We start from the raw sequence: 27,211 nt of genomic DNA, 5'->3' as shown, positions 1-27,211 counted from the left end.
TGTCTGATGCTCCAAGTTAAGAATTGATGCACAAATGCATGCTGCAAAGCACCTAACAAGATGCCTTCTTCACCTCAGTAAATAAGGCAGTGGAGAAACTGTAGTTGAATGTTGGTTCAGAAATGGGGATACTAGTAGGTAACCGTTTGGTGGGCAGCATTCACCTAGACCTGCATTGTTCTATTTTTCCGGAATTAGCTGAACTCATTTGAACAACTGTGCATTAACTACACGAATGAGAAGCTGCAACAGCTCTTCAACCACACCATGTTTATCCTGGAACAAGAAGAATACCAGCGTGAGGGCATAGAATGGAACTTCATTGACTTTGGCCTGGATCTGCAGCCCTGCATTGATCTTATAGAAAAACCGGTGAGTGACTCATGCATCGTGTCCTGGGTAGTACAGAACAGTTATTGCAGTGAGCTTAAGGCCCTTATGCACAAACCTCTTGATTTATGCTAAGAAGCTGAATTTATCTACATAGGTGTGGCCTATGAGCTTATGAGGCCATCACCTTGCTGCAGCTAAGGTGGTTGAATGTGGTTAGTCCCTAGGTATGAAACTGCCAGGGAACAGCATATAAGCAGCCTTGGGTTCCATGGTGGAAGGAAGGCAGGCTATAAATAAAAGATAATAAACTTAATTTGAATGAACTTGCAAAAACTCATTTAAATGTAGAATTCTTTTTTTTATCAAAAGTGGTATATAAAAGGAGCAAGAAATGGGAGAGTTTAGAGACTGCTTATGGCCAATCTGGAAAGCTGCTTTGCTAAGAGCAATTGATAGATTTCATTTTTTTTTTTTTATAAGAATTTATTGACATTTTTTCTATAACAACATATACCCACACCCACACTTACAATTAAACAAATGCAAAACAAATAAAACAAATACAAACAATGTCAAGTTTTCTTATTGCATCTTTCTAGAAAAAAAAATTTCTATTTCCATATCTTGACTATTGACTTCCCCTGCCTTTTCACCTTCGAGTTTATATCCTTAATTTATTTTATAACCATTTCTCCTAAAAAAGAAAAAAGAAATTAAATTCAGTTGTATAATTACAATCAATTATATCTTCAACATTTTACTAAAAATACATCATCATAATGGTACCTCGTCATAATTCTTCTTCATTTATTCTTATCGATTTCTTATCTTAATATACATCTTGATCTCAATCCTCTTAATCCATAAACTTATTCCACTTAAATTCACTTTACTTATACTCCACCTCACAGATCTTCACAACTCATTCGATCAAATCTATCCCTTCTATCCTTAAGATTGCTGCTAATAACATGATAACTTGAAATATCTCCTTTCATATTCAAATAAAAAAATATAACAGAAAATTGTTGACAGTATTCACCCTCCGATTTCAGTTTACCATATCAGGCTACCTTAAGTTTTACTTAATGCTTCACCCCACACCCCCTCTGTCCATTATTCTTCTCCTGGTGGCTTCAGCACTAAACTTCCATGTAGCTTCCCTCTCCATACGTCCACAGATCCAGGCACAGTCCAAACCTCTCCTTGCCACGAGTTCAGAGGTATCCATCTCATCATCTCTCAGCTTCTTCGGTTCTTTGTAACATTCCTTTTCTTCTTGTAAATACCTTAATTCTCTGTCCCTGGCCCCCGAGCTCACACCTCGGGGACTGGATATAAAGAATCTTGACGTCGCCTTGGGGCTGCCACCCCCAGAAAGCGAATTTCTTCTCCGAAGTAGCTCACTCATTTCTCTCCAACTTTCCATCAACCCTCTCAGCTCCTTGGCAAGGCATTCTTCCAAAGTGCCAAAAGTTTTGAAAGCCTCCTCTGTGGGCAATTGGTTCCATTTCAGACCCCCACACAAGACTTTGACTTTTCTACAAAGCAGTTCCACCTTCAAGGCAGTGAGTCTCTGTTCATCCGTTAGTCCAGAGTTCAATACCAGTTCAAGGACGAAACCCAACATACTGGCAGAGGAGGAGGAAGTGGGTGTCATATTTCTACTCCCCTCTTTGTTCGTCGCCATTTTCCTGAGCTGGAGCGCAAATACCGCAACTTTAAATGGAGATATTTTCCTCTAGTTAGCTTCCCAAAAGATAAGTTTGCCAGTCTCATGTGTAATTGATAGATTTCATTTTGTGCGCTTTTCTTTTTCAGAGCCATAAAACTTTATAAGCAGTGCTGATTTCCACCTGCTTTCTTTTTTTAACACAGGCTGGACCTCCTGGGATCTTGGCCCTACTGGATGAAGAATGCTGGTTCCCTAAAGCTACTGATAAAAGCTTTGTGGAAAAGGTGGTGCAGGAGCAAGGCACTCATCCCAAGTTTCAGAAGCCAAAGCAGCTAAAAGACAAAGCTGATTTCTGCATTATGCACTATGCTGGCAAGGTAAGCCCTTGTATTTGTAGTAGAAAGAAAAGCAAAGAGGTGCTACTGAATTGTGGACAATTTAGGTCTTGCTGATTTGAGGGTTTGTTTTAGGCTAGTGAAAGCTATGTAGTGATCAAGTTCCACATTAGGAAAGGAAGCAGTGTGCTCCCATAAAGGTCTACGGCAGAGGTCAGCAACCTTTTTTCAGCCATGGGCCAGTCCACCGTCCCTCAGACCATGTGGTGGGCCGGACTGTATTTTTGGTGGGGAAATGAATGAATTCCTATGCCCCACAAATAACCCAAAGATGCATTTTAAATAAAAGCACACATTCTACTCATGTAAAAACACCAGGCAGGCCCCACAAATAACCCAGAGGTGCATTTTAAATAAAAGGACACATTCTACTCATGTAAAAACATGCTGATTCCCAGACCGTCTGCAGGCCAGATTGAGAAGGCGATTGAGCTGCATCCGGCCCACTGGCCTTAGGTTGCCTACCCCTGGTCTACGACTTTCTATTTAATAGCAAGGCACATGAACTGTTGCCAATCCTGCCTTTCTGTTCTTCTCCTCACAGTGGCAGATTAAGCACTTGTTGACTAGCACTTCTGAGGTGCTCTGGGATAATTCACATTGGTGGTATCCAACTAAGTCATAGCTGGAATAGACCCACTGAGATCAGTAACTTAAGTTTGTCATGACTTGAAGCCCATTGACTGATCTACTCATACAAATAAGCTATAATTAAGCTTCACCACTTAGTACAGTATCTCTAGAATCATGTTCCATTTCAAGAGTGGGGCAATCATAGTTCTGCCTCTTTTTCCTCAATACTGAAGTAAGGTTAATATTTTGTAGCTAATATTAATGAATTAATTTCTTCTCTAGGTTGACTACAAAGCTGATGAGTGGCTGATGAAGAACATGGATCCCCTTAATGACAACATTGCTACTCTGCTACACCAGTCCTCTGATAAATTTGTTTCTGAACTGTGGAAAGATGGTATGTAACCAGATTTCTTGCATATTTTTCTTTAAAGTGCTTATCCAGTATCTTCAAGCACTTTATGTACAGGGGCTTTCCACTCCCTTAAAATGACAGTGATCAGTGTGATCCAAAACTTGTGTATGCATTATTCTGAATACTATCCTCCTCCTGTTGCTGAACTGAGGAGAGATTGGAAAAGGGTCAAACTGTCAGGGGCAGGCAGCATCCCAGAATAACATTCAAACCGATGTTCCTTGTTCTTTACCACATCCAAATATGGGATGTAATGAGATGAAACCAAACATTGCCTCTAAGGATTTCTTTGCTTATTCCAGTGCCATTAGGTATCTTGCACTCTGGATTATCTGCTTTGACTCTCACTGTTACTATCTCTTTTCTTGGGTTTTTCTTTGACGTCTCTGTTGCAGAGATGCAGAACGTTCAGAGAGCCTATTTCTATCAACACTTTCCTATTCTTCATCTAGAACCAGGTGACTGAGAAACCCCGGGTGTCGTGTCGTGTGTGATTCCTTCTAGAGCCATGCAAGAAATGCTTCCAATAAATCTTATCTGCCCCTTTACCATTCCTGCTTGTCTGTCTCATTCAGTCCCTCTGCTTTTTTGCTAGTAGACCCTCTTGGGCTTGGAAAATAACTGATCTTGTTAACAAGGTGTGATCACACAGGCACAGCAACACAAAACACATGTATGGTACTGCTTTAGTGATTCATACAAATAGCTATCTAATGTCTTTGTTTAAACATAGACCTAGTAGGTGGCTTCTGAGAAAAAAATTACTGTATAAATTATTTTCTTGCTAGTGGTGCCATATGGAGTGATGACCATATGTGGCTCTAACCTGAATATTTTTGTGTATTAGGAGCAGTAATTAGGTTCTCCAGTGGCTAAAGTTAGAACTATTAATGTTACTGATCCAAAGGATGCAGCTAATCATCCTGGGTGAAGTTTCTGTTCAGAGAAATTACATATTTTGCTGCTTCTGTGCAGATTGCTGATGTTTAGCCATCAACTTTAAGAGAAGTTGCCACTCAACTTTATGAATGCTTTTCTTAAGATTCCATTCAGTAAAACAACTTGTTTCTACATCAGTCTTGACTCTACTGTTGTTGGGTTTTTGGGGGCAGGGGTGAGGCATCATAATTTTAAGCACAAGTACTTTATCCCTTAGCAATGATCTTGTCTTTCAGTCTCTAATGCAGTCCTCTTTTTTGACATATTAAAGGTCTTGAGTCTTTTTTTTTTTTTTTTTAGGGGAGAAAGAGCTTTTAATAGCCACATGCTCATTGAGATATGTGAAGCAGTGGCTGGCTTGAGTGCACAATTCAGTGGTTTGGTGGATTACATTTTTAAAAACCCGATCTATCCCATTAGGCTCATTCTGATGACTAGAATGACTAATTTTGGTTGAGCTATCTTTTGTCCATTGTAGTAATATTAAGAGAGGGATTTAATCATCTTACATAATTTATTTCTTTTATGGCACATGGCCAACTGGTAAATAAAAGAATTGAACAAAAGGCTTAGTTGCTTTTAGCACTGGGGGGACTGTTGCTGTGACATGCTAATACTAAACTGCCTCCTTGTGTCCAGTGAGACAAGCTGTTCCAGCTAAAACGCACGCACATTATAACATGGCACACTGAGCAGTGATTACATAAATTCTATCATTTATGACCTATGGGATATACCAGGGACAGACTCCTTATCAGAGTGAGAAGCAGAAACAAATCTTGTTAATATATTTAGCTTACAGATGTTGTCTGGTACTAGAAAATGGATTTTTAAATCACATCTGATTCTCTACACCAGGTCTGATCAAATATTTTTTTTAAATCTATTTCAAATTTTACAGCAGGAACCCTGTAAAAAAATTCCCAAGTGCAGTCTTAGCTTGACTGTTGACTGCTATAACTTTGTCTTACATAATTCCATTACTTGAAATGGTTGCATTCAATGGAAAATATTGAGTCTGTAGGGGCTAGCTTTGTGAGAAGCAAGTTTTCTTTTGGGTTACACCAAGCATGAGAGAGAATATTTTGTCTAAATCAAACCCATTGTGCCAGTTCTACTTTACTCCTAGACCTTGGCATAAAATTGCAGTTTAAAATCTGTCAGGCATGAGATGGATCTTAGTTTTAATAGTCGGCTGCTTTCTTCCCTCCTTGTTCTTGCCCAATACAAATGATGAATTGGACCTCCACATCTGTAGAGGAGTGAAGCAAATGGATCCTGCAAACTCCTTTTATCCTTGTTGTATCCAGATATGTTAGGCATTCTCTCACCAAAGCTGTTTAGGGGAAAATATTAACAATCTGGTGTCTTTCCTCTAGTTGATCGCATAGTTGGGCTGGATCAAGTGGCTGGCATGTCAGACACAGCATTGCCTGGGGCCTTTAAGACCAGGAAGGGAATGTTCCGAACAGTAGGGCAGCTGTACAAGGAGCAGCTGGCCAAGCTGATGGCTACCCTGAGGAACACCAACCCCAACTTTGTCCGTTGCATCATCCCCAACCATGAGAAGAAGGTAATGCATATAAAAAGAAGCATTGTACTATACTCACATATCAGAAGTGACTTGAAGATTAATATAGATTACCACTCTTGCCTGTATTATTGACTTCAGGGGTAGGGGATAATGAGGAAAAAAGCAGCTGTATCCCTACCTTTGTATGTGGCTGCTTTAGCTTGACTTGGAATTTTTCTTGTTGTTAATCCTTTGCGAGATATGCTGTGTTTACTCACTATTTGACTATTAGAAGGCACCTTTTCATTGCACTTGGAAAGATCTTCGCACACCTAATGAGAAATAATGGCATCTACTTAGTACTAAAATAGTGAAGTATTTAATTATGTCCTAACTTTCCATTTTAAAGAACATCCTTAGTGGCTAGCAGTGGGAGTAGGGGTTGAGAAACGAACTTTTTTTTCCATAAAAAAATACAGGAACAGTATTTGTTTTACTTTTTGTTGTTCGCTGGCTGGCTTACAATAAACGAAACATACAGCCTGGAATCTGACACTGCATGTGTAGCCTTCTGCTTGCACAATAGGACAAGACAACTTGCAACATGGGAAAAAAATAGCTGCAACATAACAAAAGTAATCGTAATGAATAAATAAGATTTCGAAAATACACAACCAAACTAAACAATTTCCACACAAACCTCAAGATCTAAAATATACAAAAACCCATCAGCAACAATTCACCGCCAGATCAGCAACACCCCAGCCCAAGAGTCTGTTAAGTCGCCTCAGCTTTTGTAGCTGGAGTTATTCAGGACCCCAACCTCCCAGGCCAGATGGGAAAAGGCCTGCAAGGCAGGGATGTTGACGCATGATTGTGACTAGGACTTCTCTTGGAGGGGTGCAATTTAAGCTGATAGAAATGCTCCTGTTGACTACCACCAGGGGACCCACAAGCATCTGCACTCATGTCCTATAATAAGAACCTGTCTTTTCTTCACAGGCTGGAAAACTGGATCCACATCTAGTTCTGGATCAACTTCGTTGCAATGGAGTACTGGAGGGAATCCGTATCTGCAGACAAGGCTTTCCCAACAGAGTTGTCTTCCAGGAGTTCAGACAAAGGTAAAACTGAGGCATTGGCTTTAATCTGCATGGTATTGAATGCATTATGTGAAGTGCTCGTAGGTTGTCAGAGGTCTCTGCATGTAGTTTGTAAAGAGAATTGTCTTGCCAGTTAGCAGTCTATTCTTCATAGGCTGCCTTTTAAAGCCCCTGGTCAGCCTCAAGTAGTGTCAGAGGCCCACTCAGTAGTTATATGGTGTTAGCAGGTCAGGGTCTTGTTTCCAGGACACCTTCACAACTCTTTTTGTCTGTGTTATCAGGTAACACCCCAGAGAGATCTTCAGTTGCATTCCTGCTAAGTGTGTTGAGACTCGACTGGGTACCCTTCTTGACAATAGTGGTTGTTACATTGAGTTTACATGTGCTTCATAAAAAAACTAGCCAAATACTCATACAAATATGAGCTAGTGATATAATGGTACCATCTTCCCTTTTAGATATGAGATCCTGACTCCAAATGCTATTCCCAAAGGGTTCATGGATGGAAAGCAGGCCTGTGTTCTGATGGTAAGTCCTCTGCTCCTGTTGCTGAGAATGTAAGAAGGGATTAGGGGAGCAATATACAATCCATTAGGTAGATGTTTCAATAATTCATGTTTAGTGTTCTTATGAAAAGTGTGTCTCTATTGATGACCTGCTGGACCTTGGCTTATCACTAATGAATCATTACTATGGAGCAGTGTTCTTAACTTGTTGCAATTTCAAGATGGAACTGGCATGCATCTGAATTCCACATTACCTCCTGATGGGTTTTTCTTTCATAAGGAGTATGTTTCAAAGCATGCTCTTCAACAATCCCTGGTGACAGCAGCTCCTAAACCACATACATTTTAAAGATGCACTTACAGTGCAATCATAACCGTGTCCTGTCAGGAGCAAGTCTTGTTGAATTACGTGGGCATTACTCCCTAGAAGTAGGAATTAGGATTATAGCCTTGGATTGCTCTTCGTATGAGCATCTCAGCAGGAAAGCTCAGGTCTCTTTTATTTTCTTCAGTGGCATTAAGTCACCATGGAACAGTTTATGTGTGAAGAAATACACTGCAATGCATTCTATTCATTATTCAATGATAAATATTTTCTTCTCATTGCCATTTAGATCAAAGCCTTGGAGCTGGATCCAAACCTTTACCGAATTGGACAGAGCAAAGTGTTTTTCCGAGCAGGTGTCCTTGCCCACCTTGAAGAAGAAAGAGACTTGAAAATCACAGACGTCATTATTGGGTTTCAAGCGTGTTGTAGAGGCTACTTGGCTAGAAAGTATGTTGAAAGTAATGTATAAGCCTTCTTGTTAGCTAGCATCTGCATCCAATTGGCAATAAATTACTGGCATTCTGAATTCTAGATAACTTTGAAAAACACCGTTTGGCCTTGGCTCATGATTTTCTAACAATTCAGGAAAGCTTGAGAGATTACTTCCAAGGTACACACAAGATGGAATACCTAAATTCCAGGATGCTGAGCTTTCTGAAGTTCCCTCTTTACTGTAAAGCTTACATTTGAATCAAAGTAAAATGTTACCACACTCTTAAGAATGAATGGGCTCTGGAACTTTCATCACAATTTGTACAAATACAAGAATAAAGCATCAAAATTATATTATGAAAAAGTGCTGGTGGCATTTGTTCCACTATGCGGGATGAACCCAGTAGGATAGAACTAGATTGAGATGGAAAATATGGAGTGACTGGTGATTAAGTCGTCTCCCCCCCCCCCCCCCCGTTCACACAAATAGTGGTAAAAGACAAACAAAAGAAAGCAAACATAACGTTTTAATGGGAAAGGCATGATATAGTGGGAAAGCAAATGAAATATTTTAATGTGGCTTTGTAAGTAGGGTATCTAGCTTTTATCTGACCCTCTGCTTTCCCCTACCTCTTCCCATTACAGGGCTTTTGCCAAGCGCCAGCAGCAACTAACAGCAATGAAGGTACTCCAGAGGAATTGTGCTGCCTACTTGAAGCTTCGCAACTGGCAATGGTGGAGGTTGTTTACAAAGGTACTAATTGGAGGAAGGATTCAGTGTTAGGAAGTTAGGCTTCAGAGCCAAACAAGAGCATGTAATCCTCTTCCTTAAAGGCGCTGTGTCTCTTGAGTTCCATGTCCTGTGTTGCATACTTAGGATTGGCCCTCTTTCCAATGGACTTTGTTGGTCATTAGGAGGGACACCAGGGCTCTGAATTCTGAAACTCTGTGCAAGACAAAGCAACTGTTCTGCAGCTGGCTGATTAGCGTGGGTAACTTGTGCTGCAATTGATTCCCTGCAGGTGAAGCCTTTGCTGCAAGTGAGCAGGCAAGAGGAGGAGATGCTGGCCAAAGAAGAAGAGTTGGTCAAAGTCAAGGAAAGGCAGCTGGCTGCAGAAAACAGAGTGTCTGAAATGGAAAATCTCCAGTCACAGGTGAATAGATGGTTGTCCTTCATAAAAGTGGCCGATCAGCTCCTTGGTTACATATATATGCTTGAAAGTCATTTAGTCATCATAGCTGATCTTGAATAGTGTATTGTAAGTGAAGCACACTGCACATTGGGGGCACAAGCTAAAGAGCTTGGGCAGAGGCCCATGGCAGAATGCATATATGCTAATTTATATTTGTAGCTGCCTCTGGGCAAATTATAATAGTGGGTGGCTTAAGGTCTCACCAGCATTGTGCTGTAAGCAAAGTTATTATTTTTTTTTTAAATATGTTTAAAGAACGGGGTGGCAGGGGCAGGAAATACAGGCCCTGGCACACAAAATGGGCCTTGGACCCTCTGGGCCATCCTGCTAACAATGTACAAAGGTGCAATCAGGTTTGAATCTGAACTTTGTGTCTGATAGAGAAGGAATTGTATAAAGCTTTTAATTCAAAATGTAGTGTAGTGTAATACCCTGCACAGACTACCACTTCTTTTTCAATGCACCATTGTGTGAATAAAATCCAGCGGGTTTTTAAAAAATAGCTGATTCCATCTTTAGTAAAATAACAGAAGCCTCAGATTGACTTAAGAGATGTGTTTGTTTTGTGCAGCTCATGTCAGAGAAGATGCAGCTGCAAGAGCAGTTGCAAGCAGAAATTGAACTCTGTGCTGAGGCTGAAGAGATCAGAGCTCGCCTGCAATCAAAGAAACAGGAGCTAGAGGAGATCTGTCATGACTTGGAGGCAAGAGTGGAGGAAGAGGAGGAGCGGTGCCAGCATCTGCAAACTGAGAAAAAGAAAATGCAGCAGAACATTCAGGTAATGGACTATAATTTAACACTCAGCAGCTGTTATAATCTTTGGTACATAGTGGCGTCTCAGTTGGAAGTGTAGAAAATGATGCTGCTTCATGTAAACCCTTGGACAATGTTTGTTTGCTCTTCTCATGACTAGCTGTTGATATGCAATGTATGGCCTCGTGACCATTTTAAAAGTATGGTAAGAGGTCCAGCGTTTATCTAGCTACTAAATGCATATATTCTCTTGTTCCTTGTACAGGAACTTGAAGAGCAATTGGAGGAAGAGGAAAGTGCCAGACAAAAGTTACAGCTGGAGAAAGTGACCACTGAAGCAAAACTGAAGAAGCTGGAGGAAGATCTGATAGTTTTTGAAGATCAGAACTGCAAACTGGCCAAGGTAAAGCAGAAACAAAGCTCCCATATAGTGGGATGGTAGAAGGAAGGAAATATAGACAGCATCCATGAGAACAGAGGTGCTCTTGTTGTTGGCTTTCTTTGGCATGTTGGTGCCACCTGACAGAGATTACTAAAGATATACTTTGCATGAAGGAGCTGATATTCTATCCATGTGCAATTTCATTGGCCCACTGGACAGATACCATCTTCATATCACTTTTCTGAAAGAGTCCATGCAACCTGGGATTTCCCCTCACCCCTGGCACTCCCCGCTTCATCTAGAGTTGCAGCCGAGTTTTCTTGAGCACACTATTAGGAAATCATAGCTGTGTCCAAATCAGAATGTTCTAATTTGGATAGAAAATAACATACTGTTGTACTGGTTCCAATATTATTATTTTTTTAATGTTAGCAAGTCTGTTATTGAAGAACCCTGTCAAAGGACCGGAAGAGTCAAAGTACTATTTTAATTCATCCCCTGTGCTGAACAGCAGGACCACCCACAAACCAGCCCTCTGCAAATTAATCAGATTTTTTTGCTGCAGTTTGCATGAGCCCAGAAATACATAGAATAATGTCTGAATAACTGTACCTTGGCTGAAAAAGCAAGGCAGAACTACTTAGTAGAAAAAATGGATCAACATTAGTGGTTGAAAAGTACTCACAATTCCTTTAAAACTAGAGAGCATATAAGGAGCTGCCTCTTCCCCCAACCAGGGCATTGTTATCTAATCTTTGAAAATGGCCCAATTTGCACTCTTTAGTTTTCTTTTCATACCTATCTTAAGTAATGTTTTCTCTTGGTTTGCTGGAGTGAAATTAACCTTAACATTGGTGTGGCTATAACGCTAAGCCCAGGGGTTATGATCTTTTCCCTCCATTCACAAGTGGGAAGGAAAGAAACAAATTAGAAAAGGTGTGATCATGGCAAACCCAGATCTATTTTTCAACAAAACAAATTTTAAAATTTTAAAATAGCTGATTCCATCTTTAGTAAAACAACAGAAGCCTCAGATTGACTTAAGAGATGTGTAATCTGCCTATTACACCAGTATGGCCTCACCATATGGCACCCTTGAGGTCTTCCTTTGGTGTCCATGAAACCTCTTGCTAACCTGCTTTCACTCGACCCTTGGTAATGAGGTGGTGAGGATGCTTACATTTTGTCCTGTGAAAAGTACATAGAGGAAGTAGGGAAAAGCATCACTCTTCCAACATAATACTTCACTGAAATACTTTTCAAGACTCATTTATTTTACCCAGCAAATATGTACCCTGTTTCTCCTAAAATAAGACATAGCCATAAAATAAGCCATAGCAGGATTTCTATGCATTTGCGAAATATAAGCCGTTCCCCAAAAATAAGCCATACTCCGAAAATAAGCCATAGTGACGTGGTACCTCCCATTAAAACAGCCTGGAGAGGCGTGGCTATGCAGCGTACCGATGTGACACGGTTAAAATAAGACATCCCCTGAAAATAAGCCATACTGTGTTTTGTTGAGCGAAAAAAATTATAAGATGGTGTCTTATTTTAGGAGAAACACGGTATGTACGTGCTTTCTGTCCCATACCCTGTTGGAGGCGGGGGTGGGGGTGGGGGGAGACCTGGGAAAGCAGGGACACCATGAGTAGCATATAAATCTTAATAATATAGTCAAGAGGTATCTAGTAATCTTCCTGGGGAAGTAGGTGGGCCAAATAGTTGAGCTCTCTTAAAAGTTCATTCTTGTTGCTGTTAGAGCAGTACAGGATTCCTGATCCAAATAAGCTGTAGCTCTGTTCAAGCCTTCATTACAGTAGGTACCACACACATGGAGAACTCAGTGAGAATGGTCAAGACTAGCCCTGTTCCTTCAACACTACCCCAGGCTCATGAGTACTGAATGCCTAAATAGAACACAAACTAGATTGCAGCACTCCAGTCTGAGTGAGAATTGGGCTATCAAATGCCCACTTAATTCTGAGAGAACATTAGGCTGTTTGCATCAGAACACTGCTGTCTTTTAATAAAATGTGGATCCTGAGTAGTATTGGTGGCTATTCTACTGTGTTTGGGTGATTTTCGACCCTTGTGACACTTCCAGGGTATTTGCTTTCTAATGGAAAATCAAAAGCATTGCAAAGGGATGCTAAGGTATTCTCAACTGGCTGCAGGTATTCTTGACTGTTTCTTTAATACAACTCATACCTTGTTTCCCCAGGAAAAGAAATTACTGGAGGAAAGAATTTCAGAATTCACCAGTAACTTAACTGAGGAAGAGGAGAAGTCAAAGAGTTTAGCTAAACTCAAGAACAAGCATGAGACTATGATTACAGAGCTGGAAGGTAGGGAAGGGCCTAAGAGAGTGTGGCTATAATCAGCATCTCTCTCTGCACAGCGTGTTGTACATTTCTGACCGTGTTGGCTTTTAATGGGTTAATACCACTGGGTTTGTAGGACAGGTATTGATCAGTTTAATAGAGCCATTCAGTGTAAGGATGGCTGAAGGTTACACACTGCCAGCTTAGCTTTAGTTTGAACAAAAACAAACCTCTAAAACAGACCAATGGAGAAGAGCAGCTGGTTCCATTTCACCTCCTGCTGTGGGAATATTTCTGCTCTTGTGTATTCGGTGATACCGGAATACTGGGGTTTGTGCTGCTTCTACTACTGACTTAAAAAAATAAGTTTGTGGAATTGCTAATAAGGCTGGCATAAATGTTGTTGCTTAATTTGACTTTATAAAAAAAAAGACTGAGGGTATTTTCAGCATTGTGTTCAGAATGCCTGTGGTGGTTTTCCACAGCTGGAAATAGTACTGTCTGCCTTAATGGGACAGTCCTATGGAGGGGATTGAATGAACACTGAGTTTGAAGGGGAATACCTTCAAACTCACTCTTTGACATGGGTACCTGAACTGGGAGCTGTTACTGTGGCCCATAATTGTTGACATGTTTGGATGTAGGTTCTGGCACTCTGGCTCTTCACATGAAGTATTGCTTAGGGCTGTAAGAGCCAAGATGAACCATTGACCCAGCTCTATTCTCTCCATCAGAACGGTTGCGCCGAGAAGAAAAGCAAAGGCAAGAGTTGGAGAAGACTCGTAGGAAGCTAGAGGGAGACTCTACAGATCTTCATGACCAAATAGCTGAACTTCAGGCTCAAATAGCAGAGCTCAAAATGCAGCTGGCAAAAAAAGAGGAAGAGCTGCAAGCAGCTTTAGCTAGGTAAGGCCTTGGGTCACGGAATTAAATGTCTACCTGGAAATTAGCAAAAGCAATAAATTTTCCTTTGTGTTCTTTTAGTTAGAATCCTGAGATTTCCCTAAATGGTTTTAGAACGAATGGCCTCAGTTTAAGCGTCTAAGACTTCTAGCTGGTAACCCTGTTTCATGCAACTACAAATGTTGTGTTGATAGGAAATTAATTTTTAAATGGGACCTGTTGCAGAAATTACTGGTCTACATGGCTTGATAAGATCAGAAGGCAGCAATAAAGTAAATAGTTCGCTTGTGCTGTGGACCATAGAAGTTCTGTGCCATAAATTAAGCTGTAGTATCCCACTTCAACCTCTCCAACTTACTATTGACCTTCTATTTTGTGTTGGAGGCTGAAACTAAGCATTTCTAGTACAAGCCAACTATGGTTATAACAAGGCCAGAGCACTGGTGTGTGTTAGCATTCAGCACTAACTTCTGTTGCAGTGCGTCCCTAACCTGTTTCTGCATTCGTGTGTAGAATTGCAGCATTAGTAACGTTCCTGTAGATAAGATGGCTGTTTATGGTCATTGAAGCAGAAATCATTGGTCTTGTGTAGGGTGGAAGAGGAGGCTGCTCAGAAGAACATGGCTCTGAAGAAGATCCGTGAACTGGAGTCTCAGATAACAGAGTTGCAGGAAGACCTGGAGTCTGAGCGGGCTGCCAGGAACAAAGCAGAGAAACAGAAGCGGGATCTTGGTGAAGAGCTTGAGGCTCTCAAGACAGAACTAGAGGACACACTGGACTCGACTGCAGCACAGCAGGAGCTCAGGTAATTGCAACGTTCAGTGTTTATGATACTGCTCAGACCAATTCCACCTCTTCAAAATATAGAGGGGAATAGTGGGTTCAGCAGGTTTTACACTTCCAGGGGAACTTTTTCCAAAACTTATTCTTCCTATGCCATGTTGTTCCTTTCAATTTGTACTTTAGTAGCTCCACAAATAAGTGCCAAGCTTCCAACTGCACCCTTGGAACACATATTGCATGGCATTCTCAACTACTATCTAATAGAAATATATCTGGCTTTTTAAAAGGTCAAAACGTGAACAAGAAGTGACTATTCTAAAGAAGACTCTGGATGATGAGGCAAAGACCCATGAGGCACAGATCCAGGAGATGAGGCAGAAACACGCCCAGGCTGTGGAAGAACTGGCAGAGCAGTTGGAGCAGACTAAACGGGTGTGTGAGATGTTGGAAAGTTTTTAGTGTGCAGCGTATTGTGCTTTTACTATTTTTTTGTTGGGAGCTGCCCAGAGATTTTTCCATTCCCCCCCCAAGTGCATAAAGCTGAAAGCGCTCAAATTAAATGTGCATAAGTTGCGAGTTACCTGTAATTTGAGAGAACAATGTTGCAGAATTGTGCATATTCTTGCTTACCACCTATTTTTATGAAAACATTAGTATTAACTACCTAGAATCTTTTTAGTTCTATTTATTGCCATGGACATCCTGCTTGAATGAGGATGAAGCTTTAATTCATAGCATCACCTGTACCGCTGTGGAAACCTGCAGATTTATTGTTCAAATAGTGTTTGGGATGCTGAGCCCAAATTGCAAATCTGTCTTTTGCATCAGGACCACAATTTGGAATAATGGGCTATGAGTTAGTGAAATCAAATTTTCTGCAAAGAGCACACTAAAGCTTTCTGTTCCTGTCTCCTTCAGGTGAAAGTGAACCTTGAAAAGGCAAAGCAGGCCCTAGAGAGTGAACGTGCTGAGCTCTCCAATGAGGTGAAAGTTCTCCTTCAAGCCAAAGGAGACTCTGAGCACAAGAGGAAGAGGGGTGAAACTCAACTTCAAGAGCTACAAGTGAAATTCACAGAGGGGGAGAGAGTACGAACTGAGCTGGCTGAGAGAGTTAACAAATTGCAGGTGAGCTTCCTGTGTTGGTTCCCTTTGCCCTCCTATTCATTGTGTTCTGGTTTTTAGCACAGAATTTAGTGGGGGAAGTGTGGAGAATTGGGTTGGGGCTACAGTGCTGCTTTAATCCTCCTGAAGTTTTGACTCTTAGCTATTCTAACATGATTTCTATTTATGTTGTTACTTTTCAGCCCCAGTAACTTGCAATAAACAAAAAGCTTGTTTGGAGATAATGTGAATTAGTCCACTACCCCTTGATTAACTTTGCACCAACTAGGGGACAATAAGCCGATAGCTGAAGTTGTGGGTGGTAGTTCTGATGGGCATCAAGTACCTAAAATTCCTGCTGTTTAGTCTTAACTAGGATGGAGTGATTTATGATGATGCTGCAGTTTCTCTCCTGCTGTACTGTGACATTTTAATGTATTTTAATATTTGTTGGAAGCCGCCCAGAGTGGCTGGGGTACAAATAAATTATTATTATTATTATTATTATTAGGATTGGTTCGACTTTTCTTCTAATTTTTCAGGTTGAGTTGGACAATGTCACTGGTCTTCTGAATCAATCTGACAGCAAGTCAATTAAACTGGCCAAAGATTTCTCTACGCTGGAGTCTCAGCTACAGGACACACAGGTGAGCCTTTAAAGTGCTACAGAAATTAGCTACTTCAGTTAGCTAGTCCAAAATGCAAACCTAATATATAAGCCCAATTAATCATGACAGATTTGTTAGATTGACAGAAAAATACAGACTGCAGAACAGGGGGTGGGGTCCCCACAAATAGTGGTTGATATTGGTAACCAAAATATGTGACCACCAGAATCGTCTTCCTTCCCTAATGGGGATATATCTGTCACACTGAGCTCTAGAGTTGCTCTGAACAACTTCAGGCTTCGGGGGAGGCCTGTGGTTCCCAATGATCCATGTTTTGGAAGCACAGTGCAGCATTGATGAGCCCCAACCCTCCTTCCAAGCTTGGAGCAGGGAATTGTACTTGCAGTCAGGCTACATTTTGAAGGTGTTCTGACAACATCAGAAGCACAGGAGAATTGCAGTCATGATTCCCTCTTCACAGTTCCAAGCTCAGGAACAGATTTTAGAGCTAACCATGCTTGTCAGATTCAGGGTCATGGTGCTGCAGGTTTCTGCATATAATCTATAATCTCTGAGGAGTTTGGCAATACTTTATATTAAGAGTAGTTAACTTCAGCTTCTTTTTGTAACTATAGAGCAATTTAGATAAACCAGTGTTCATAATCTCCTTATAACAGCTTGTCTGTCATGCTCCCCCCCCCCCCCACAATGCCTTGTGTGGCTACTGGAATGTGGGCTTCCACTGGCATTTCATCCCAAGGGCCACATAACTTTTGGGGGGTATCCCGAGTAGTCTACTAAACTACATTTTGTGGGTCCACTTCAACTGATTCCTGGTGACAAATCAGCTTGCTCAGTGGTATTGAGCCATTGCTTAAGGTTCTCTCTGCTTCAGATGTGATATATATTTGGAAAATTTTAATGGGACTTTTCATCATAAGACACCAAATGTTTGTCGTGGTGGCTCTTGCAGGAGTTACTTCAGGAGGAAACTCGTCAGAAGCTGAGCCTCAGTACCAAGCTGAAACAGGTGGAAGATGAGAAGAACAGCTTCAAAGAGCAACTAGAGGAAGAAGAGGAGGCAAAGAAGAACTTGGGAAAACAGATTTCTGTCCTTCAGCTTCAGGTACTGTAGAAGACATGAGAAAAGAATGTGTCCAAATGTAGCTTACAAGGCAGCAGTTTGCCTTTGAATGGCATGCTGGATTCTGCATGGGAAATATCAATTTGGTAGCCAAAACAAGCTCTTTTGAAAGTTGTTTAGTCTAATTAAATAGGAACTGCCTTTCTGATGACTGATAGAGCTGTCCTAGAAACAGTCTAACCCTGGGAAATATTCCTGGAATTCAGTGGTCATATCCCACTGTAGCATCTTAGTCAGCAAGTGATGATGCTTTTGCTTTGGCAAGTCTCACTGTGGAACACTCCCCCTAAAGATAGTTCATAGCTTCAAAAAAATTATAGGTTCCTTTCTAGTGACCCACTGTTACTTGTAAGTTGCAAAATGGTGTTCAATCCCCACATCTTTTCTTTGCTTCATTAAAAAAAAAATACTTTTTCCCACCCCCTTGCTTCTGTCACATAGATTGCAGAAATGAAGAAGAAAATGGATGATAGTGTGGTTTGTCTGGAGTCAGTGGAAGAAGCAAAGAAGAAGCTTCTGAAAGATTTGGAGGCCATGAGCCAACGTTATGAGGAAAAGGCAGCTGCCTATGACAAGCTGGAAAAGACAAAGACCAGGCTTCAACAGGAGCTGGATGATATTTCTGTGGATTTGGATCATCAGCGGCAGACAGTCTCCAACCTGGAGAAAAAACAGAAGAAGTTTGATCAGGTACACTTAGTTTTAACTTTCAACAATGTCCTTCTCCTTCACTAGGATAGATTCTTGTGAAAAGGAGAAAGAAAAGTGTCATATTTTAGATGTATATTTTTTGTCCCATAGATGAAGGGTAATTGTGATCAGTTGTAAGCAAATATCAACTCCCCTCACTCTAGTTCATGAATTTGACTTTTATTTGGTAATAGTCCCGAATACAGTGGTGCCCCGCTAGACGAAAATAATTCGTCCCGCGAAAATTTTCGTCTAGCGGGGTTTTCGTCTTGCGGAGCGGCAATGGGAACCGCGCTCCGCAAAAACGAAAAAAAAAAAGACGGAATTTTTTCGTCTTGCGAGGCAGCCCCATAGACTTTTTCGTCTAGCGGGGCAGCCTCCCGCTAGACGAATGCTTTCGTCTAGCGAGTTTTTCGTCTAGCGAAGCATTCGTCTAGCGGGGTACCACTGTATCTATCTGTTTCAGCTGGTTTTTAAGTGGAAGCAGACAAGTGCATTTGGCTTTAATCCTGGCACATATCTAGAATTGGTGGCTAAGTTTGGTACCCAGGTGACCTATCTTTGGTAGTCAAACCATTACAGATGGAACAAGTGGGGATAGCAAACCTTTCCTTTGGAGATCTCACAGTGCCATTGATTTCCCTTTTTCCAGCTCTTGGCAGAAGAGAAAACCATCTCTGCAAAATATGCTGAAGAGCGGGATCGTGCTGAGGCAGAAGCTCGTGAGAAGGAAACAAAAGCTCTCTCCTTGGCCAGAGCACTTGAGGAAGCAATTGAACAGAAAGCAGAGCTAGAGCGACTCAATAAGCAGTTCCGGACAGAGATGGAGGATCTGATGAGTTCAAAGGATGATGTTGGCAAGAGTGTAAGTTGATGGCATTTCTGTACAACAGGCTGGGGTAATAAGGATGTTGGCTAAGAAATGTCCTAGGCAAGAAGAGGGCTTGCTAAAAGTGGCTTATTTTTCACATGCAATAAGACATGAAAGCTAATGAGTTGGGTGCTAGCAGCATGCAATCTAACAATGTCACCATTGACTTTTCCAATGGTGCACAAAGTGCCGAATTATTACCCAGTATGAAGGCACATAAACTAATAAAGCCTTTTTGCACAGGGAGATCATACAGGCTTTGAAAAGCTTTAGTATCTTGCATTTCTAAGTTACTCAAGGCATCTTCATTTCTAAAAGGATAAAGTTGTTGTCAGATTTCAGTGGAACTGTGCCAGTATTTTGTGCAATATTGCCTAGCTGCTTTATCATAAACCCCTTCGGCCTACTCACCAAAGGGTGTTAGGAAACAAAGCTTATTCAAGTGAGCGGAGATAAAGAGGCAGAATTCTGTGCAGTTCAGAGTCTGATAAGAATCCTTAGCAAAAGGGAGTTGGTCAGCTAAGAATTGATATTGTCAAAGATGGGTGGAAAGTTGGCAATAAATGACTGTCTTTATCCCCCACATTCTGGTCATTTTTTTAATGATTCACTACCATTTTAAAATACTTAAATACTTCTATTGATTTATTAAATAAATTGTTTTTAAAACAAAAGACAAAGAGATGGGGACAGAAGGGGAAAGGACCAAGCCAGAGGCATATTAGGATATAACAGTAACTATGCCTTTAAGCGCACAGAAATATTGTAGCCACTAGACATGCCAATTTTTGTTCCTTTTCTTAAAACCTATAAATGTACCAGGCAGCAAAAGCAGGGCTGTGTCAGTCTGGGAGAAACTGATTTTGTGTGTGTGCTGTAGGTCCATGAGTTGGAGAAGTCCAAACGAGCTCTGGAGCAGCAGGTGGAGGAGATGAAGACTCAGCTGGAAGAGCTGGAGGATGAGCTACAGGCCACAGAAGATGCCAAGCTGCGCCTGGAAGTGAACCAGCAAGCCATGAAGGCACAGTTTGATCGGGATCTCCAGGCCCGTGATGAGCAGAATGAAGAAAAGAGGAAGCAGCTTACAAGACAGGTAACATTCCAGAAAGCACAGCAGGCTTACAACCCCTTCCTGCTTCATTTGCTTCAGGGAGGAGGGAAGAGGCCTGTGTTCATGGCTAAACTGCTGGTGCTTTGACCCCGCTTTCAGGTGCGAGAGATGGAAGCGGAGCTGGAAGATGAACGGAAGCAGCGCTCCCTTGCTGTGGCTGCCAGAAAGAAACTGGAAATGGATCTAAAAGATCTGGAGGGCCACATAGACTCTGCCAACAAGAATCGTGAGGAAGCCATCAAACAGCTCAGGAAGTTGCAGGTGAGGGTCTACATTCCATTGTTACTGACTGGCTTCTCCTTACAGTGAGATGAGATGGGGAAAGTGAATCAATTACAGTGGTACCTTGGGTTAAGAACTTAATTCGTTCCAGAGGTCCGTCCTTAACCTGAAACTGTTCTTAACCCGAGGTACCACTTTAGCTAATGGGGCCTCCTGTTGCTGTGCCACTGCGCAATTTCTGTTCTCATCCTGAAGCAAAGTTCTTAACCCGAGGTACTATTTCTGGGTTAGCGGAGTCTGTAACCTGAAGCGTCTGTAACCTGAGATACTACTGTACTGTTGCAACAGAACAGATCACTTAGTTGCCAGTTGCTGCTTTTTTGATCAAGACTTATGAAGATAGTTGCCTACATCTTCAATTGGGATGTTATCATTTCTTACAAAATAAGTTTTCTTTTGGGTATATCATTGGTAGACAGGGTGCTTTGTGTCCCAGGTTCAATCCCTGGCACACCTAGCTAAAAAGAATCTTGGGTAGCCAGGCCAGGAAAGAATATTTGCCTAAGACCTTAGAGAGCCACAGCGAGTTGGAATAGACTTTACTTGGCCAAGTGGGCTGATTTGGTATGTTTGGTTTTTAGGCTCAAATGAAGGACTACATGCGGGAGCTGGATGACACACGTGCCTCTAGAGAAGAAATTTTGGTACAAGCAAAAGAGAATGAAAAGAAATTGAAGAGCATGGAAGCCGAGATGATTCAAATGCAGGAGGTAATCTAAATCCAGAAAATGCTAATACACAACTGAGTTTCTGCCCAAAGCAGGCCTTTGGGTATGGGAGGGAAGAGGTTGCCTTCAGAGAAAAGGGAGTGGGTGAGCCCCTGGAAATTAATACCTTCACTGCATATCCAAACCCTTCCACGATTATTGTTTTGGTTACTGTGGATCAGATCAGCTGCTGGATTCGCAGCTAGGGGTGTATTTCAGGTATTTCCTTCATGCACTTGACAGATTACTTTTTCCTGGTTTCGGGCCAGTTTAATAGTCTCCTTCCCCCTCCTCCCAATTTCCAGTTCATTCTCTCTAGCATAATTTCAGCATCGTTTGATACATTGACTTGAATATACCTATTTAAACAATATCAACCCTCATTTGATGCACTTTGTAGCATCACAAACTACCTTGATGGTTGACTAGCCATTTGTTATGACACTCAAGAGCGCTGTGCCCCAGATTCACAATGTCATTCTGACTCTGAGGCGAATCTTCCTCTTCTTGATGAGCATTCTGCTGGCTCGTAGGTTATAACTGGCTTCCAGATACTCCTCATGTGCTTCATGTAATAAAATGTCTCCTATTTGGCAAGAAGGTTTTTTTTGTTGTTGTTTTTTTTACCCTTAGTCCATGTACGTCTTGTTCTGATTTCAGGAACTTGCAGCTGCCGAGCGTGCCAAGCGCCAGGCTCAGCAAGAGCGGGATGAGCTGGCTGATGAGATTGCCAACAGTAGTGGCAAAGGGTGAGTAATGGCACTTTTTCTCTTCAGGGACAAGGAATGTTGTGGGAGTTGGCTCATGGAAAGGGTGCCCTGTGATGTCTTCTTATCCTGAGTGGTGTGCTGAGAATGGCTTACAAATGTTGAATATTTCTATGGTCATTACTACTGAGCATCCTTCACAAAAGGGCACTATGTTAATTATCCCATTGTGTGTTTTCTTCTCAGAGCTCTGGCCTTGGAGGAAAAGCGACGCTTGGAGGCTCGAATAGCTCAGCTGGAGGAAGAACTAGAAGAAGAGCAGAGCAATACAGAGTTGGTTAATGACCGCCTTAAGAAAGCAAATCTTCAGGTACCTGCTTAACGGCACCGTGAGGTGGAGGGCTTCAGCTGGTGGATTCCCTGCCATAATTCATCCAAATTACTGTGTATCACTTTGCTTTGCGCTGCGCATGTTATCAGAGCCTTGATGCTTTCGGAGCATTGTTCCCATTTTGGGGGCAAAAGATGCTGGGTTCAAATCCCAGACAAACCTCTTTGATGAGAGCACATGCTTTACGTTTATGTAGTCATATGTTTAATATCTGGTAAGGACCTTGAATATCAGTTTAGATAACCCCAATCCTGTGGTTTTGGAAAGCCAGTGAGAGTCAGGACAGATAGTACAGTGGTACCTCTAGATACGAACGGGATCCGTTCCAGAGCCCCATTCACATCCTGAGAAGTCCGCAACCCGCAGCGCTGCTTCTGTGCACGCGCAGGTCGCAATTCGGCGCGTCTGTGCATGCACGTGATGTTACTGCACACGTCTGCGCATACGACCCACCGAACCCAGAAGTAATCTGTTCCGTTACTTCCAGGTTCGGCACGTTTGCAACCCGTGCCGTTCGCAACCCACAGCAAACGCAACACGAGGTACGACTGTATCAGGTTTGATAAGTCAGTAGGATGGTGAATGAGGAAGCACATAGAGAAGCATAGTATATTGAATCATAGTGTGATGCTATTCCTTCCCTGTAAGAGTATTTGTCTTACTATTGTCCAGGGTATTTGGAATCATCTTTGGTGGTTTTCAACTTAGCTGATGCTTTATATTGACAGGTTGAGGAATTTGATCCAGCTAGTGGGTTGGATCTTCCCTTGCCCCTGCTTTCAGGCACACCTTGACAGGTGGGCAGGCCCACACCACTGCCAATCACCCAACATTATGCCATCATGTGGCAACTTTGAAGGGAATCTCTTTTTAAGCCCATTGCAAGCCATTGCAAACCACCTGCAAAAAGTGATGGCAGCCACACCTTTATCTGCCTCTGTTTATTTTAAAGACTTGTTTATTTTAAAGACTTTATAATATTGTATCGGATTGTTACTATTAATGTTTGATTTTTATTATTTTTATGTGTGTTAGAAGCTGCCCAGACATGCATACATACATTTATTTATTTAATGTTATGTCAGAGGTGGCATGTGAGCATGGATGTCATGCCTAATGAGGTCCATGAGCCAGTTTCCCCACTCCTGACCTAGAAATTTGCTGCCTATTCCTATTATTATAGCAGAAGATGGGCATTGACTACTTGGGATGATACTGCTGGTGTAGGCTGCTTACAATAATGAAATATGCCTCCTTGTTAAAAGGAAGAGGTAGCTTAATGAATGTAATATTCTTTCTAAAAAGCATTGACAAGTAGGCATTGTGAAGTTATTAAGGTTGAGAACAAGCCCTGCCTACAGAATTACATTTTGATTGCCAAGATTATAGAGCAAAGGAAACAAATAGAAGATGGAAAGCAAGGCAGAGATTAGATATGAAAATTTCAGGAGACTGTATTCAGAAACTAGCCATGACTGTAACCCATTTCTTATTATCTTCCCCAGATTGACCAGATAAACACAGACCTGAATGCAGAGCGTAGTAATGCCCAGAAGAATGAAAATGCTCGCCAGCAGTTTGAGCGTCAGAACAAGGAACTTAAGGCCAAGCTTCAGGAAATGGAGAGTGCTGTGAAGTCAAAATACAAGTCTTCTATCACTGCTCTGGAAGCAAAGATAGCACAACTGGAAGAACAGCTGGATGCTGAGACAAAGTAGGTGCTTGTGATCAGTCATGCATTCATCCTGCATCTTGATGTATGGGTGTAGTCATAAAAAATCTGTGAAATATTGTCATTAACTTGGGTGAAGAAATCTGAACTGAAGTATTTCTTGACCTCTGTTTTTTTATAAGGCCAGGTCACATGCAGTTCTTAGCAAGTACTTTCAAGGGTCACGCATGCATGTTCAGTGGTGCCTGCGATTGCTCAATCTTCTCTAGAGTGCCTAGTAAATCTCACACACTTAAATTCTTCTCTAGAGGCATCATAACCTTCTGAGTAAAAGGCAAAACAGCCAAACAGCCACTGAAGTGCATATTTAGCTACAATGCATCTTCTGTCTCTACAGTTACTGCTTGTGGAACGTTGTGTCATACGAATTAATTTTAACCTGAAATGTGATTGGCAGAAATTAGTCCCATGTAATCCAACAGCTCTCCTGACTTTGACAGGCACTTTGCTCAGACTGCAGACCATGCCCATGGGATACCTGCTTAGTGACCCATTTTCTGTTTAACTTAGTCCTGGCTGCTGGTGCTCTCAAAATACTCCATCTTGGCGTTGAAAGCTTTGGTGCCAGCAGCACAGTATGTTGACATTATTCTTTTGTCATAGGAAATTGCAAGCATCTCACTCTTACCACTTTCCTTCTGCAAGTTTTCTCCTTTGCATGGGATCTAGGAATGTCTCCAGACATGGAAGCTTGGGCTATTTCTGAATTCTTCCATCAATCTGATGTGGTACTTTCCTTGCAGGGAGCGCCAGGCTGCCAGCAAGCAGGTGCGGCGTACTGAGAAAAAGCTGAAGGATGTTGTCCTGCAAGTGGAGGATGAGAGGCGTAATGCTGAGCAGTACAAGGATCAGGTATGTGCCATGTTGAGGATTGGCATTTAGTAATGTGAGCTGTGTGGCAGGAAGCTGCTACCCTGCAATCCCATCAACACTGTTGGAGCTGTTAGCAAGCTTTTAGGGTGCTGGCAGTGTCTTCTGTTCTCCACCCTTTTTGCTAGACACTGTAAGAGTCTCTACATCAATAAAATTTCCACCCATCTAGCAATGAATGTCACAAGTCAGGATGTCTGGTATTGGACATTTCAATGCCAGTCTAGAGAATTTCCAGCTTCAAGATTGCTTAACTCCCAAACTCTGGCTCAGACTGCTTCTCTTAGAAGGAAGAAAACTCTGATCATAGGTTGCATAGCTGCAGAATGGCAAAAACTTCACAAGGTTAAAATCCAGATTCTGGAAACTAGGTTTTAAGGAGCTAGAGCTGCTAGGTAATCCATGTAGTTCAGATTAAAAATTCCAAGTTGGTGTCCCTGTTCAGGAGTGAATGAACAAGTGTTGAGAGAGCTCCTTTTTCTGCTTTGCAGGCAGACAAGGTGAATGTCCGTTTGAAGCAACTTAAACGCCAGCTGGAGGAGGCAGAAGAAGAGGCACAGCGAGCCAATGCAGCTCGTAGAAAGCTGCAGCGGGAACTAGAAGATGTCACTGAAACGGCTGATGCCATGAACCGTGAGGTCAGCTCGCTGAAGAGCAAACTTAGGTAAGATGCCCTCTTGCCATATTTCCTGAATGCATGGATGTACAATTACTCAAATATGAAATGCCAATTTCCAAGCTGCATGACCACTTTTACTCTCTTCAACAGGCGGGGAGACATGCCATTTGTGGTGACACGCCGGATTGGCAGGAAGGGTGCAGGTGAAGTATCTGATGAGGAAGTGGATGGCAAGGCTGATGCTGGAGATGCCAAAGCTACTGAATAGAGCTGCCTTGTGGATCCGGGTCCCACATGATGGAGTGACCTGCCCTCCCTTTGTCCAGTGGACTTCTGCAAACCCTTCTAAAACCTGCCGGGGGAAGTGGAACACATCTGTTGAAACGTTCCCTTGAATATCTGGAGCCATGACATTAGTGTTGTCCCTCCCAGCTTCCAAGCTCTTTCGTATTGAATGCCAAAGAGTCTGCAGCCCAATCAGTCTGGGAGCTACAGAGGCCTGTAGCATTCATTGTCCTTGCCATGGCTGCTGGGGAAATTACATAGTTTGAGGGGTGGGGGTGGGGTGACTCCTTTTCGTTGCTGTAAATCAACTATTTTCTTCCAATAACGAGTTTGTGATAGATGCAGGGAATTTGTCCCGTCCCCTTCCTCTTGTTTGCTTTTGGCAATCATGTTCAGTGACCTCACATTTCCGACCTCCTCGGTCTACTCACCTAGCCAGTTTGGGAGTCATGTTGAACAGGAAAAACAAGTGTTCCCAACATGGCTCCTAAATGTCTTCAAAGACCATACAGTCTTGGGAAGTTTTTCCTAGAAAAGAGTTTAAGTTGGCCCTCTTTTTGCTAATGTCTGGACAGATCTGAAGTGCAATGGTGTCTGTGTTGCGTTGTGTCTAAGAGGTGTGTTAGTGGCAGACCAAGGAAGCAGCAAAGTTTTTTCCTGTGTGCTTGCTGGAGAATCTATTTGGGACCAAATATATTTAATGGTAACAGACAGTATCTAGTGGGTTTTGAATGGAGTGTGAACAAAGTCCTTTATTGTGATGTCCAAGCATCCAGCTCTGTAATCGGGGATGGGTTTAGTTATTCTGCACAGTGACTAAGAGTATATTAAAAAAGAAATAAGCATTTTAATCTGCACAGATTATACATTGAAGGCCTTTGTATCTCTCGTTTATAAGTAATTAAGAAAAATAAAGGTCTTTATCACTGCCTTTCTATGGGGACTGCGGTTATATAGATAATCTTTACTTTTCTACACTGTACACTGGTTGCTGGATTTACCTGTATACTTAACCATATTGTATATGCTGCATTTAGACTTATGAGCAAATGACAAATTAAAATAAGATTACCCTATACTGTATGGTTAGTGCTCTCCACTGTGAGAGCCTCCAGTCCTGGTTGCTGTCACAAATAAATCTGCAAACTTTTTTATACAATAAGTGCCTTAGCATGTGCCTCTGCGGTGACTCCACTACAGTCAGTAATGGATTACCGGTGCTCCTCTAACAATAAAGATTGTCCATGTGCTGCAGTCTTCTGTGTATGCTTATGTACCATGTGCCTGAATGCTATGGAGCTGCCCTGTTGGATTTCTAGCATGTCTAGCACTGGAGAACCTAGCACTACAAGAAGTAGGGGATATATATTGTTAATAAGACGCTTTTTGCAGTGCCAAGTTACTGTTTTGAAACCATCTGTCATCAGCAGAGATCTATTGGTCTATTGGGGATGGAGCTATATTGGAGAGCAGGGAATGAGTGAACTTGATGAAATAACTGCAGGGTTATACTAGCCATCGTCAGACTTTCCTTTTCATGAAG

At 41.9% G+C, this 27,211-nt stretch overlaps 1 protein-coding gene across 1 annotated transcript in view; it reads left to right on the top strand.

Annotated features, from left to right (window-relative positions):
- Nucleotides 1-26,922, top strand: part of MYH9 (myosin heavy chain 9) — a 79,141-nt gene extending 52,219 nt beyond the window's left edge. The window contains 29 exon segments of the mRNA XM_033163368.1: nt 199-372; nt 2,212-2,385; nt 3,259-3,373; nt 5,710-5,903; nt 6,846-6,967; nt 7,405-7,474; nt 8,067-8,227; nt 8,858-8,966; nt 9,235-9,366; nt 9,977-10,183; nt 10,424-10,561; nt 12,765-12,888; nt 13,599-13,770; nt 14,360-14,572; nt 14,838-14,982; nt 15,469-15,675; nt 16,194-16,298; nt 17,233-17,385; nt 17,845-18,093; nt 18,746-18,958; nt 19,845-20,057; nt 20,175-20,336; nt 20,939-21,067; nt 21,725-21,813; nt 22,018-22,141; nt 23,668-23,876; nt 24,638-24,746; nt 25,256-25,428; nt 25,534-26,922. Of these exon segments, the coding sequence (XP_033019259.1) occupies nt 199-372; nt 2,212-2,385; nt 3,259-3,373; nt 5,710-5,903; nt 6,846-6,967; nt 7,405-7,474; nt 8,067-8,227; nt 8,858-8,966; nt 9,235-9,366; nt 9,977-10,183; nt 10,424-10,561; nt 12,765-12,888; nt 13,599-13,770; nt 14,360-14,572; nt 14,838-14,982; nt 15,469-15,675; nt 16,194-16,298; nt 17,233-17,385; nt 17,845-18,093; nt 18,746-18,958; nt 19,845-20,057; nt 20,175-20,336; nt 20,939-21,067; nt 21,725-21,813; nt 22,018-22,141; nt 23,668-23,876; nt 24,638-24,746; nt 25,256-25,428; nt 25,534-25,651 (4,503 nt within the window). The 3' untranslated portion in view covers nt 25,652-26,922.
- Nucleotides 26,923-27,211: the final 289 nt, after the last annotated feature.

Source organism: Lacerta agilis, chromosome 10 (genome assembly GCF_009819535.1).
Source record: "Lacerta agilis isolate rLacAgi1 chromosome 10, rLacAgi1.pri, whole genome shotgun sequence".
In the NCBI taxonomy this organism is placed as follows: Eukaryota; Metazoa; Chordata; class Lepidosauria; order Squamata; family Lacertidae; genus Lacerta; species Lacerta agilis.
The sequence above is the reverse complement of the archived record's forward strand: the minus strand, read 5'-3'. Positions and strand labels throughout refer to the sequence as shown.